Below are 14,276 nucleotides of genomic sequence, written 5' to 3'. Positions count from 1 at the left end.
TCCTATAATTTTCACGTCATAAAATATTTGCCTTTTGATTTTTTCCAACAAATTAAAAATGTAAAAACTATTCTTAGCTCATGCTGGTTATCATTTACTGCCCCCTAATCTGTAACTGTGTTGTTCACTTTGGGGGTCACTTACCACATGTAGCTATTGAGTGCTTGAAGTGTGGCTAGTCCAAGTGGAGATGTGCTCTAAGTGGGTAAAAGACCAAATTTTGAAGACTTAGTACAAAAAGAAGAAAGGAAAAGAGCTCATTAATAATAACTTTTTATATCGAGTACATGTTGAAATGATAATATTTTCGGCATGTGGCATTAAATAAAATGTTACAAAAATTAACTTAACCTGCTTCTTTTTACTTCTTAAATGTGGCTACTAGAAATTTAAAATTATACGTGGCTCACATTTTATTTATTTTGGAGAGCCCTGACCTAAAAGAATAAATCAGAGGTGGCCACGGTTTTTATAGACTATTTTTTAACTTTATTTTTTATTTTTAAAAAATGTTTATTTATTTTGAGAGAGAGAGAGAGAGGAAGCAGGGGAAGGGCAGAGAAAGAGGGAAAGAGAATCCTGAGCAGGCTCTGCACTGTCAGCACAGAGCCCAACGTGGGGCTCAAACCCAAGAGCTGTGAGATCATGACCTAAGCCTGTATCAAAAGTCTGAGGCGTAAGTAACTGAGCTACCCAGGCGCCCCTAGGCTATTTTCATTTCACATAGAGGTGGTGCTGGGTGGTTATATGTTGTTGAATTGGATATGATAGAGGTGGGGAATTGATTGCCAACCTATGATGTTTGAGGAGGGGACATCAGAATTCTTTATTCTAAGGAAATTCCACTTCTGAGAGGATCGTGTGGCTCTTTTGGCTTTCCTGGCCTTTTTTGGCTTTCTTGACAGACTAAGGGCCTTTGGCCTGGTTTGGAGCTGGAGGTCTGATCTATATTGTTGATGCATTGGTCTCCTTGATACTTTTCTTATATTAATTGAATGGTGGGATGCTTTGTAATGAGACTGATCTATTTCTTCTTCATAGCTAGTGAAGTTAGAGAAAAACATTTCTATTAGACTGGAAGGATACAAAATTTTTTTTACTCTGATGGTATGCTTTATATCAAATAGTGTTCGTATTTGTAAAATATCTCATATCTTGATTATATAAAGCTGACCAAAGTGGAGGTTTTTAGCTTTGGGATTGCCAAAAGGAATCACTGTCATACAGGAAGCATCATTACTTTGTAGCTATATCTTAGTGATTAACTTAGAAATTCTACTACATAACTTTCTCTTCATAGCAATTCATTACATTAGATTGTCACAAGATTTGCCTTTGATTGCCTCAAAAAATAAAGATTCTGCATGGCTGCATATGTAGCACACGTAGAGGGAGAGTCTTGAGGCCCCAAGATGTGCTTTTAGTAACCAAGTTGGAGAATGGTCCTAGGGAAGGAGCTGTGGTAGAAGCACATGTGATGTGCAAGTATTTTAATACACCGTAAGGCAGCACTGATGGGTGATGGTTGAATGAATGCCTGGTCTCCCAGCATTCAGAGCCTTAGCATCTAGGGTTCTGGATACAATTTAGATTCTATTGATGAGAAGCTTCTACTGACACAAGCGTCCTCACCAACTGGCCCCCACTGTCACTGTCCATCACCAGCCTTGTAAGGGTGAACTGCAGTGCTTTTCATCTGTGTTAATGTGTGTTTGGATTCTAAGGAATCTAGGTTCAAAGAGTACGGATTGTTGACTCCTTTAGAACTATTTAGTCTTTATTTTGTTAAGCTAAAAATGATAGTAAAATAGATTAAGATATTTATCCTTGCTTCTCTTTTCCAGTATTACCAAAATTTGAAGTTACTTTGCAGACACCATTATACTGTTCTTTGAATTCTAAGAGCTTAAATGGTACTGTCACAGCAAAGTAAGTATCATTTTTTTTTATGGATAATGCTCTTATAAAACTGTCTGACAGAGAGCTCATTATATACTCCAGAGTGTTAGCACAATGTTCTGCTTATTAAAATACCCCAATGGGCAGGAAACAAATATCTGTATTAAATAATTAAGCATGGAACATGTCTGCACAGTTCTTTGCACCCATCTGTCTGCTTCCAAGCTGATCCAGTCCTAAAATATTTCCCATGAACAACTGTCTTTCTCAGATGAGTCAGGGGATCTATATTATAGATTGTTCCAGATTAAAAAAGAAAGTTGTATCTTTATTCTTAATTCAGCTGACATAGAGGATAGAGGCTACTTACCTCTTCTTTTAAAAAAAATTTTTTTTTAATGTTTATTTATTTTTGAAGGACAGAGACAGAGCACAAGCAGGGAAGGAGCAGAGAGAGAGAGGGAGACACAGAACACGAAACAGGCTCCAAGCTCTGAGCTGTCAGCACAGAGCCTGATGCAGGGCTCAAACCCTGTGAGACTGAGATTATGACCTGAGCCAAAGTCAGATGCTCAACTGACTGAGCCACCCAGGCCCTCCTACTTACTTCTTTTTTTTTTTTTTTTTCTTTTTTGATAGAGAGAGAGGGTGCAAGTGAGCCAGGGGCAGAGAGAGAGAGGGAGACAGGGAGAGAGAAAGAGAGAAGTGGGACTCACCCAAAGTGGGGCTCGAGCTCACCTGATGTGGACTCAAACTCATGAACAGTGAGATCATGCATGACCTGAGCCCAAGTCACATGCATAACAACTGAGCCATCTAGGCACCCTACCTCTTCTTAAATCCTAATTTTTTTTTTTTTCTATCAACAATGGAGGTTGAATCATGGGGGAGGGATTTGGTTGTCTTATTGCAGTTAGCAAATGAGTAAATAGTTCACACTCCTCATCATTTCAGCAGATGTACACAGAGAGATTCCAACCCCCCCCCCCCCCCCCCCCCCCCCCCCCCGCCATATGACAGATGTATCATGGCGCTCATGATTTTGATCCGGTGGCTCGGACAGATCGCATTTCGTTTTACTAAGGCAAAAAGCATCCTCAGAGTCCCAGACTAGTGGTTCTCAAAAAGTGTGGGCTGGGCTTATTCCAGGACTGACCTTCTGTAGCTCTCACTTTTGATGGGTCAGTAGCTGTGCTTTGGTTTCTGAAATGTATTTAGTTTCAGACTTTATTTGTAATATCTCATAGACACTAGACTCCCTCTTACTGCTTGCTCATCACCATATTCCTCTCTTGGTGAGGATTTGTGACAGTGGCAATGATGGGCGTGAGTCTCCTGTGGAAGCAGCCCACAGACAAAACATTCTGAGGACCTCTGCTTCAGATTTTATTTGTCAAAAAAAACCACGTGAAAACCATGCAACACACAAAGGCAAAAATGTGTCTACAATTTATATACAACTTAGTTTTCTGCCTGTGTTCAACTAAGAGGTGGCTTGCAATATGAATTTGGGTACCATGGATGGACTTATGGTTTAGAAAACACATAAATGCCTGCATTTTACATAATTATTATCCTGCCCTTGATCTTAGCTAAAGGCTAAGGATTCTGTCTGGGTTTTATTTTGAGTTTCTTGACTAGTGTTTATAAAACAGTGAGTACAAATCTACACAGACCATCAGGGTCCTTGCGGATTAGGTTGAGTATGGATGCCTTCTTTGCTTCTGTTTCTGGTTTTCCAAGGGCTGTGCCAGGGATTCACTACAATCAGTTAGAACAGTGATTCTTAAACTCTGCTAACTCTTCAGAAAGTTTTATATATAATTTTAGGGAGTGTGGGTCTCTTGACACCCTCCTCCCCGCTAGTGTAGTAAGAACCCTTACAGGAGCATCTCTTTACTTGCTAGAGGGGATGCTGCTGATTCATGAATCGCTTAATAAAACCAATTAGATTAAAAAAAAAAAAGAACCCTTGTAGTTTTATCCTGATTCTTGTTTGTTAAGCCTCTTTGAAATACTAATGCCTGAGAACAGCATGACCATAGTGATGGCCCCTAGTATTTCTTTAGCATTCACCACATTGTACTCACATCATTTTCGTTAGTATGCGTATCAGCCAAGGTTCGACCGGAAAAGTAGAGCCAGTAGAAGATATATATTAAGAGATTGTTGCAAGGAATTGGCTTACATAATTGTGGGAGGCTGGCTTACATTCACATTGAGGATATACTGTATATCTTTGCAACAGATTAAGGAAATCTTTTGACCAGCTGAGTCTTTTATCAGTCTATAAAAATTGGCATAGGCCTATTCTATAAATACTGTGTCCCAGAAAAGATGGAAATGATGATGGGGATGATGATCCTATGAACAGATGCTAAACAGTTTGGGCTTTCTTTTGCTAGTAGCCATCTGTCCCATCGAGGCATAGTTAATGTAAAGAGCATTGCTGGAAATTTCCCAGAGAAGGTTAACAGTCTTTTTTTTTTTTTTCTTTTGAAATCTTTAATTGATATGAATAAAAATCTGCATTTGTTTATTAGCTTTGATGTGAACATCTGCTCACTATTCCCACCTCATTAAAATAAATAATGGACTCTTTTCTGCTAACCACAGAAAGTTCTAGAGGACTGTAAAGAAAATAACATAGCACACATCTAGTTATTTCTGTATATTCTGCAGACAGTAAAATTAAAAAAATATTCTTTAATCTAAAGTTTATTTAAATGTATTTATTATTTGATGAATTGAGACATTTGTATCCTGGAAATGACATGGAAAAAAAAGTGGGAGAAAAATTGATAGGCTCAATTTTTTATGTATCATTTTGTAAATCTTTTGTCCTATGGCTTTTTAAAAAAAATCCTTGTTTTGTTAATGATACGGTCCTAGAATATGTGTGATTTGCTTTTTTAAATGTTGCCAAACTATTATTTTCTGAATCATTAGTTTATTCCAAATGCTTCCAGATTTATTTAGGACAATAACTGTCAGTATCCTTGTTTCCCAATTATTATGATTAACTTAGGGTGTAGAAAGCTAAATCTGCTTGACATTTAAACAACAAAAAAAAAAATTTGTGTCTGAGAATACCTTAAATTATGTCTGGATTTTCAAGCCCCCTGTACGATCATGTGATATAACTCTTTTACAGTATTATGTCCCGGTATCCTAGTTATTCATTTATTTAGTCTTTAACAAGGCACAAAGTGATACTAAGTTTGAGGACTCTCTTTTGAATGAATGAATTGGTGCTGAAGTTGCTGAGCAGGATTTCCACTAACTTTACTGTCTTCATTTGGGTGATACATTTGAAAATGGATTTATTTTATTCTCCTTAATTTGGAATGTGCTATATTTTACCATTGGCTTTTGAGTTGAGTTGATCCAGATGAGGGGCTGTTTCCATGTTCAACTAATGGATTCAGGAAACAGGAGTTTACTGTTAGATTTATAGAGTGCAAAGCAAAATTGACTTCCGTGTTTGGCGGAGCATTTATTACACAATAGAGATGGAAGGAACCCAGGAAACACATTTTAAAAAAGGCTTTCTGGCAGTAAAATGGTTTACCAAAGACTGCCTCTCTGTTTCACATGAAGAGATTTCCCATCATTAGAGGAATAAAATTAATACATGGAACGTAAAGCAGCAGAGATGAGAGTTGATTCAAGAAGATAATTTTGGTACTATGGGTAAAGAAAATGACTCTTCTTTTACATTTTTCTGCAAAAATTCAAGTTTTGATAGCCATGAGCACATTTTGGTGCTCCAGTATGTTCGGTCTAGTAAACCCTCCTGGTTAATATCGGAACGTGCAACAATGGGCCTTGGGCGATTGAAATTTCAACTAACATTTAAAAATGTTCAAAAGCTGCGACGTGTCCTGGGCACACAGTTAATGGGCCAGTTCAGACTTCTAGGAATAAAACATTTCGTGATTCAAAAAAGATCTTTGGACAGGAAACTGTCACTTGCAGTTATGATTAGATTTTCTGGAGTCTCTAAAATGGTTAGAGGTAAAGTATGTATTATGAACGGTTTTGAAGTATTGTAGTTAAAAGTCTTCTCATTTTGGAGACTTAGTTTCAAGGTTCACTATTTATTAAGGATATTCCAAGCTATGTTTACTTTTAAAAATTTGCAGTGAGAGTATCTTTAAAAATATAATTCTTTTAAGTTGCATTGCCAGTGTATGCTGTTGAAAGTAATATTTTCATGTGCTATTTTGAGAATATCAAGTTGAAAATGTAGAAAAAACCATTTATTATTTTTCAGGTATACATACGGGAAGCCAGTGAAAGGAGATGTAACACTTACATTTTTACCTTTATCCTTTTGGGGCAGGAAGAAAAATATTACGAAAAATTTTAAGGTAACTTCTGCAGAGATCTTATAACTTCAAATGGGGAAACACAATAAGTGATAATTTTTATAGAAATAAGATTTAATACTGAATTAAGAAAAAATTGAATGTAATAAAATCAAGAGTTTTCTAGCATTGGACAAATGAGAATTTACCCTTTTATAGTGATTAAAATGGAACCAGAACTATCAAATTTTTGTGACTTAGTTTGAGTTTTATTTCTAAAATTTGAATTGCTAAAGTGAAGAGTAAAATTGAATTATTTTAAACAAAACAGATAAATGGATCTGCAAACTTCTCTTTTAATGACGAAGAAATGAAGAAAGTAATGGATTTTTCAGAAGGGTTTTCTGAATACATGTATCTGTCTTCCCCTGGGCCGGTGGAAATTTTAGCCACAGTGACAGAATCACTTACAGGTTTGTAGACTTTGAAGCGAAGGTAAAGTTATTTACAAGGTGCTCTTCTCTCTTCTTATTATAACTAGCACATTCATTTGGGGTCCTTTGTAAAGATGCTACTTAATGCTGAATGTGTCATGACTATTAATTAATGTCTCTTGCAGAATGTTTTCATAAGGAAGGGGAACTTATTTTCTATGACAGTCTATCTTTCAACCACATGTGATAGGTATTTGTAATTTTCTCCACTTCTGCTCTTTCTTTTCAACCTGAAAACTACATAAACTATTCAGCTAACTAACCATCTTCTGTTTTGTTTTGTTTTGTTTTTTCTTAATCATTTAACATCTTCTGAGCTCTTGTCTGCTCATGAGCAATTTTCTCTCTCAGTAATAAAATAAGAGTTAATTACTTGGATCTTTCTGTTGCTATCAACAGCTTTCACCAAACTCCAAAAGAGCAAAAGGTGATTCAGTCAAGGCCTTCATTTTTAGTGTACATGTTGTGGGTGGACATAGCAGTAATGGCGCTCAGGAGGGGTCCATGGAGGATGTAATAGAACTGTATAGTTCTCTTCATGGCCAAGCCAGTATGGGAATGAGGCTTCTGTGCCCTGATACCTTAGCTTCTTGGAGAAGTAGCTTAGATAGAGAAATTTGATGCATAGAAGCTGTTCGTGAAGTGTAACATTTACTTTCTAAATGGTGCAATTTCCAAAACAGGTATCTCAAGAAATGCAAGCTCTAATGTATTTTTCAAGCAACATGATTACATCATTGAGTTTTTTGATTATGCTACTGTCTTGAAGCCATCTCTGAACTTTACAGCCACTGTAAGTTGGCATGTTTATTAACGATCTAAAGCAGTAAGTTCAGTTTAATGAAATAGAATGGCAGATAATATTTTCAGTGCTTTTCAAAAAAATTAAGCCCAAAGTAGATAAATTACTTTTCCCCTTTAGATATGTGAAATATATAGAATTGCTCCCAAATGAACTTTGTCTAAGTTTTCTAAAAAAGTAGTTTCCAACAGAAGTGTTTTCCTCAAAAAAATTTTAATAAGCAATTTAAGTTAGATTTGGATTGCTACATCAAAGCTTTTATAAATTACTAGAAAGAATTAGATGTTAGTAAAAATATTTCAATTTCAGTTTGATTTTCATAATGACTAATTTTAGTTCTAGCAAAGATGTTGCATTAAAAATTATTAAATCTACTTATTATTATTATTATTATTATTTAACACTTATTAGGTGAATTTTGGCAATGTGCAAGGCAGGTTGCTGGGTGGGGCTTACAGAATTAAGAAGAACCCAGTCCCTACCCTGGATTCACAGTTTTTGTGATGGTGACAAATAATGATTTAAGGCAGGATAATGTCAATGTCATGAATACATTTCTGTAGTGATTTAAATAATTTTTTTAATGTTTATTTTTTGAGAGAGAGAGAGAGACAGACAGACAGAGAGACAGAGCACAAGTGGGGGAGGGGCAGAGAGAGAGGGAGACACAGAATCCGAAGTAGGCTCCAGGCTCCGAGCTGTCAGCACAGAGCCTGATGTGGGACTTGAACTCATGAACCATAAGATCATGACCTGGCCAAAGTCAGATGCTTAACCAGCTGAGCCACTCAGGTGTCCCCATTTCTGTAGTGATTTAAAGCAGGGGCTGGCAAACTTCTTCTGCAAAGGGCTAGATAGTAAATATTTTTTAGCTTTGTGGGACATATTATCTCTGTGACAGATACTAACCCTGCCATTGTAGCATGAAAGCAGCCGTAACTACTTTGTAACCAAATGAGGGTGGCTGTGTCTAATAAAACTTTATTTACAAAAAGACTGGATTTGGCCTCCCTGCCCACCATAGTTTGCTGATCTCTGGTTTAAAGAAAGAAGCTCTCTCTTCTTGTTGAATGGATCAAGAGAAGTTTTAGATAATTCCTGATTTCAATGATCATATAATTTAGTTTGAAAAGGTAAGAAAAAACCCCTTGAGGCTGCAAATGGTAACTTCCAAATGAATAGAGTGAAACATTGAGAGTTTGGGGAGGAAGAGTTGTCCTTGGGATAGGGATGAGGGTCATTAAAGGATGCTTTATGGAAGGGGAAGATGTAAGCTATTTGTTAAAAGATCAGTAGGATTTTATTTTATTTTTAAAATATTTTTTAAGTATTTATTTTGTTTTTGAGAGAGAGAGAGAGACAGATTGTGAGCAGGGGAAGGACAGAGAGAGAGGGAATCTGAAGCAGGCTCCTGGCTCTGAGCTGTCAGCACAGAGCCCGATGCAGGGCTCAAACTCACAAACTGTGAGATCATGACCTGAGCTGAAGTCAGATGCTTAACTGACTGAGACACCCAGGCACCCCAAAAGATCAGTAGGATTTTAAATGTTTGGTGTAGGGGTGGGAGATGGAGAGCGAGATGAACTGAGACACAGGTGAGAGCCTTGCTTCTCAAGTTCAGGTGCCTTCCCCCGGATCAGTTCAATTGTAGCAGGGAGTTTGTGTCCTGGAGTGGTGAGAGTGAAAACAGGGGGTGAAGTGGGGGGAGTTGTAGAGGATCCTAAATGGCACATGCATGTTTTTGAACTTTATGCTTTAGTCAGTGAAGAGCCTAGGTGCCTTATGAACGTTGGAGGGGTATGGTGACAGCAGTATTCCAGGGAGACCGATCAGGCTATGTGCAGGAGGATGGCTGTAGCCCAGGAGTGAGGTGTTGAGTAGCCTCAAGGGGATGGATGTGCAAGTGGAGAGGATGCAAGAGAGAAGTATAAGACTCGGTGTTTATTGGATTTGGGAGGTGGGAAGAGGGAGGGGGAAATCCAGAGATGTTAAGTCGGCAGAATTGTGGTGTTAGCAAAAATAGAAGAGGCAAGATGGTTGCTCAGTTATAGATGTGCTGAATTTGGGGTGACAGGGATATACAAGTAGAAATTTCCTGCAAGTAGAACTTGGAGGTTTTGAGTATGAGCTCCAGAGCAAGGTGAGGAAAGCAGTAAGAGGGATGAGGTCTTTGAGAAAAAGAGAAGCACAGATAACTGGTAATTTGACCTTGACAAATTCCCCAATTTAGGGAAAGGAGGGAGGAACCCAAAAGGACACTGTGAGGATGCAGAAAGGGGGCTTTGGAACAAAGAAGGCAGTTGTGGAACCATGGAAGGCAAGAGAAGCAATAATATCAAGAAGGGAATGGTCAGTAGTGTTGGATGCTATCTAGAGAGAGTGCTTCATCTGGAGGTTAGGGTACTGCCAGCAGTTTTTGAGAGTTCAGTTTCATGGGAGTAGCACAGATGGGAACTAGATTCAACTGAACTTCAATTCTTTATTTTTCTTGTTACCCGTTTTTAAACTGTTGTGTTTTGACAATTAGGTGAAGGTAACCCGTGCTGATGGCAATCGACTGACTTTTGAAGAAAGAAGAAATAATGTAGTTATAACAGTGACACAGAAAAACTCTTCCGAGTACTGGAGCAGATGGGGCAGCAGGAACCAGGAACTAGAAGCTGTCCAGATCATAAATTATACTGTCCCTCAAAATGGAATCTTTAAAATTGAATTCCCAATCCTGGATGATTCCAATGAGCTACAGTTGGAGGTGCCATCTGTTTCTCATCATTATGTTACTGCAACAACATCATTAAAATTGTAATCTCGTGGTAGGCACTCAACCTATTAGAAGTCAAAGTGCACAGGAAGTAGGAAGTAGACACATGTTTCTATTTTAAAAAATGGGGGAGTGTTAAAAGTAATAACAGTGGGTGAGGGGTAGACGAAATGCTTCCTTATAAATTCATTCTGAAGAGCACAGTAAAATATAGCAATCTGAAGGTATGATGAAGAAGCTCCCCAAATTCCAGCCTAGATTGGTTTTCAATCATTTGGAAGTGTATTTTGGCAGAAGCTGAAATGAAAAAGGAAAATGTTTTTTTAAACCTACACTCTTTTGCTGAGTTCCTTCTCAGAGTGGCTCATCTGAGATCCCCCCACCCCCAACCATTCTTGATATCTTTCTTTTCGTTACTTGGTTCTGCCACACGTTTGGCCCTTTGAGTTTCACACTATTGGTAGATCACATGGGCTGATATGATTTCTTGCTTGTAAATGGACTGTGTGTTGTGGAGAGAAGGAAAGGAGTCCTTTCTCATTTTGTTCTCTCTTCTCACAGAGTTTCCCGATAATATGCTTTTGTTTCTGAAATAAATTAGGACTACACTTTTTCCTCTTAGATCATGGTGATGAAGACCCTCTTCTGTGTTTTAAAGCTGTCACTTTCTTTACAGTATAAGCTATAAAATGATGAAGAGCCAATGGCTGGGGAACAGATTTTTCCTACGAGAGAAAAAAGGAAAAGTGCATTTGCCTTTCAGGAATTGTAAAACAGATAGTATTTTTTCTCAGGGTGTTACTAAGGATGAAAATTTATAGCTCCCTTTTCTTTTGTTATAGGCCTCTTTTCTTAACAGTGTGAGTAGCATGGCAGTTCATGGTATGTTTAAGTCTCCCAGTAAAGCATACATCCAACTAAAAACGAGAGATGAAAATATAAAGGTAATGGGTGCAGTCACTTTTAATTACAATATAATTGTACTCTTTTGTCATTAATGTGTATTCATTAATTAAGATTTTTTTTTTCTAGGTGGGATCACCTTTTGAGTTGGTGGTTAGTGGCAACAAGCCACTAAGGAAGGAGTTAAGCTATATGGTAATCAATAGAGAATCTAAATTTATTATCTCTTATAGAATCATCTCAAATGAGCTACCTTATGTCTCCCTTATGTGTATACGAAACTCACTAATTTTTATGTTTATTTTTTAAAGTTTATTTCTTTATTTTGAGAGAGAGAGAAAGAGAAAGAGAGAGAGAGTGTGTGTGAGCAGGGGAGAGGCAGAGAGAGAGGGAGAGACAGAGAACCCCAAGCAGGCTCTGCGCCATCAGCGTGGAGCCCAACAGGGGGCTCGAACTCAAAGATCACGAGGTCATGACCAGAGCCGAAACCAAGAATCAGACACTTAACTGACTGAGCCACCCTGACGCCCCTAGACTAAACTCACTAATTTTTAAAATTCAGTCTCATACCCTTTAGCCTGCCCTTTTTATATTGCAATCAAATTCCTTTTTTCTCTTTTCACCTATATTTGCATTTCCAATTTAAGATGGGTGATTAAATCTTGCATTATGTTTAAAATTTAAGTTTCTATGAGATAATCCACATAAGTTCATCGTAGAAAATTATAAAGTATGAGAAAAACAAAAAAATAAAAATTGCTACCCATAGATTTGAATCTTTCTAATTCAGCTCTCCCCAGTGGTGCTCTATATTCTCTACTCAAAAATAAATTAACTGTGAAGCTACTGATGTCTCAGTCAGTTATTTCTTTATCTTATCCTTTTCTGTTTCCTGGCTTATATTCTCTCTGTTGGTCAGGGAGGTTTCCTTGCACTGAAAAATGCTTTGAAGTTGGTTTAAGTCAACAGTTTGTGTGTATGGTTAAAATTGTGTTAAATATAGCTGCAGTTGAGAGTCTCATTAGCTTTGGCATAAAATGAAACTCTTCTGCTACTCTTTTCAGGTAATATCCAGGGGACAGTTGGTGGCTGTAGGCAAGCAAAATTCAACAGCCTTCTCTTTAACACCAGAAAATTCTTGGGCTCCAAAAGCCTGTATTATTGTGTATTATATTGAAGATGATGGAGAAATTATAAATGATGTTCTAAAAATTCCTGTTCAGCTTGTTTTTAAAAATAAGGTAAGATTTAAGGTAATGATGTGAGAAGAAAACTTCATACTGGTGAAGTCTGAGAAATGCAATATTTCTTTAGAAAAGTATCATTAAATAACATTGGTTAGAAATTTATACTTCTAGAACTATGGTTAAATCCCTTCAGTATTATTGCCACATACAGATTTTCACATGTGGAGTTATTGGGCAGTGTGGGTCTTATTTGTAAGTTATGATTCTTGGCTTTAAGACTTGAACTCAATTTCTTGAAGTTATTTCAGGATTTCTCAAATGGCGGGGTCCATATTGTTCTGGCATGCAGTTCCAGCAGTAATACAGAATTTGTGTGGTGCTGATACTGGCGTGGGAGTGAAATGAAGCACGTGTAGGGAACGAGGCCGTCAGCAGTGATATGTGGAAGCAGAGCCCAGATTTGGTTTATCCGTTTCATGGGCCTGGAATCTAACCCGGGACAGATTTACAGGACGCTTGGCTACCTTGCATGTGGAGATCTGTGTGGAGTTTGGTCTCCAAAAGCACCAGGGATTTTTGTAGCTTAAGGTGTATGGCTTGTGTGGGATGCCCCCTTGAACCTCAACTTTGAAAAGTAACCTGGCTGAAAGAGTGCATGATGGAATTGAATCATCTAGTGCATAATAAAATGAGCCATTGTTCTGAGAGCTGCTGCCTTCTCAGGTTTTTTTAGGCAAAATAATCATTGTTTAAAAGTATTGATTTGCCAAGTACGATTCTTTGATAGCATTTCTGTTTGCTTAGTTTGTTAAACTTCTGAGAGGTTGTAGTAGTCATACATGTCTTATGTTGACAGTTGTTAATTAATTTTGTCAAAATAGAATACAGACTTCTATTTTTCACTTTATGAAAAGTTTTTTCAAAGATAATGGTATGCTCTGTTATTGTTAGAGAGCAAATTTTGACTTGTAGTGATTCCATTAATCCCATAACAAAGATGAATTCTAAAGTAGGAGTTGGACTTAAGGCATATATCTTTGAAAGTGAGACCAAGTTTTAAAAAAGTTTAGTGTAAGAGGTTGTTGGCTTTGAGGAAGCAGAGTATATAAATAGCATAATTCCAAGAAATTTCTTAGATATGAAAGATAAATATAATTTCAGCTATATTTGCAAAGATATATCTTTCTCTACTTTTATTTTTAACGTTTTATTTATTTTTGAGGCAGGGAGAGACAGAGCATGAACGGGGGAGGGTCAGAGAGAGAGGGAGACACAGAATCTGAAGCAGGCTCCAGGCTCTGAGCTGTCAGCACAGAGCCCGATGCGGGGCTTGAACTCACGGACCGTGAGATCATGACCTGAGCCGAAGTCGGATGCTTAACCGACTGAGCCACCCAGGCGCCCCTCTACTTTTATTTTTAAGTAATCTCTACACCCAATGTGGGGCTCAAACATATAACCCTGAGATCAAAAGTCACATGTTCTACTGACTGAGCCAGCCAGGCGCCCCTCTTTCTCTACTTTTTATATGTTTATTCCATTACTCACAAAGAAACTACAAATTTGAAAATAGAATATATTTAAGCAAGGGAAAATTAACGAGTCTTTTGGATGTTTGGTAATGACTGAACTGGATGGGATGTGGAAAGCACAAGAGATGGAGGGTTAGAAATCATCCACTCGTAAGTGTACATGGAAGCCATAGGGTCTCTGAGGCGCAGAGTCAAGAGTGAGAAGTACAAGGCTGGAACATGTTGCTCCCCTTCATTTTGGGTATACGTGGGGGAAACTTAAACTAAAAGTAAACTAGATACAGTGGTATAAAGGGTATATGTATAAAAAATTTCACTGGACAAGTTAAACAGGCAAGTCTTTATTCAAGACTGTTGCAATAGGGGAGAGAGATTGAATTCAACTTCA

General features: G+C 37.7%; 1 protein-coding gene across 6 annotated transcripts in view; it reads left to right on the top strand.

Annotated features, from left to right (window-relative positions):
* Window positions 1-14,276, top strand: part of CD109 (CD109 molecule) — a 168,502-nt gene that overhangs the window by 92,874 nt on the left and 61,352 nt on the right. For all 6 annotated transcript variants that reach the window (XR_002071968.2, XM_053904723.1, XM_053904722.1 and 3 more), the window contains 8 exons: window positions 1,845-1,929; window positions 6,176-6,272; window positions 6,541-6,682; window positions 7,387-7,496; window positions 10,033-10,257; window positions 11,109-11,210; window positions 11,299-11,364; window positions 12,234-12,410. Coding sequence is in view for 5 of the 6 variants with exons in the window: in XM_053904723.1 (XP_053760698.1) it covers window positions 1,845-1,929; window positions 6,176-6,272; window positions 6,541-6,682; window positions 7,387-7,496; window positions 10,033-10,257; window positions 11,109-11,210; window positions 11,299-11,364; window positions 12,234-12,410 (1,004 nt within the window). In the remaining variant the exon portion in view is untranslated. The remainder of the gene's footprint in view (window positions 1-1,844; window positions 1,930-6,175; window positions 6,273-6,540; window positions 6,683-7,386; window positions 7,497-10,032; window positions 10,258-11,108; window positions 11,211-11,298; window positions 11,365-12,233; window positions 12,411-14,276) is intronic.

This window comes from Panthera pardus, unplaced genomic scaffold (assembly GCF_024362965.1).
Source record: "Panthera pardus isolate Hobbes unplaced genomic scaffold, ASM2436296v1 HiC_scaffold_17, whole genome shotgun sequence".
Lineage (NCBI taxonomy): Eukaryota > Metazoa > Chordata > Mammalia > Carnivora > Felidae > Panthera > Panthera pardus.
The sequence above is the reverse complement of the archived record's forward strand: the minus strand, read 5'-3'. Positions and strand labels throughout refer to the sequence as shown.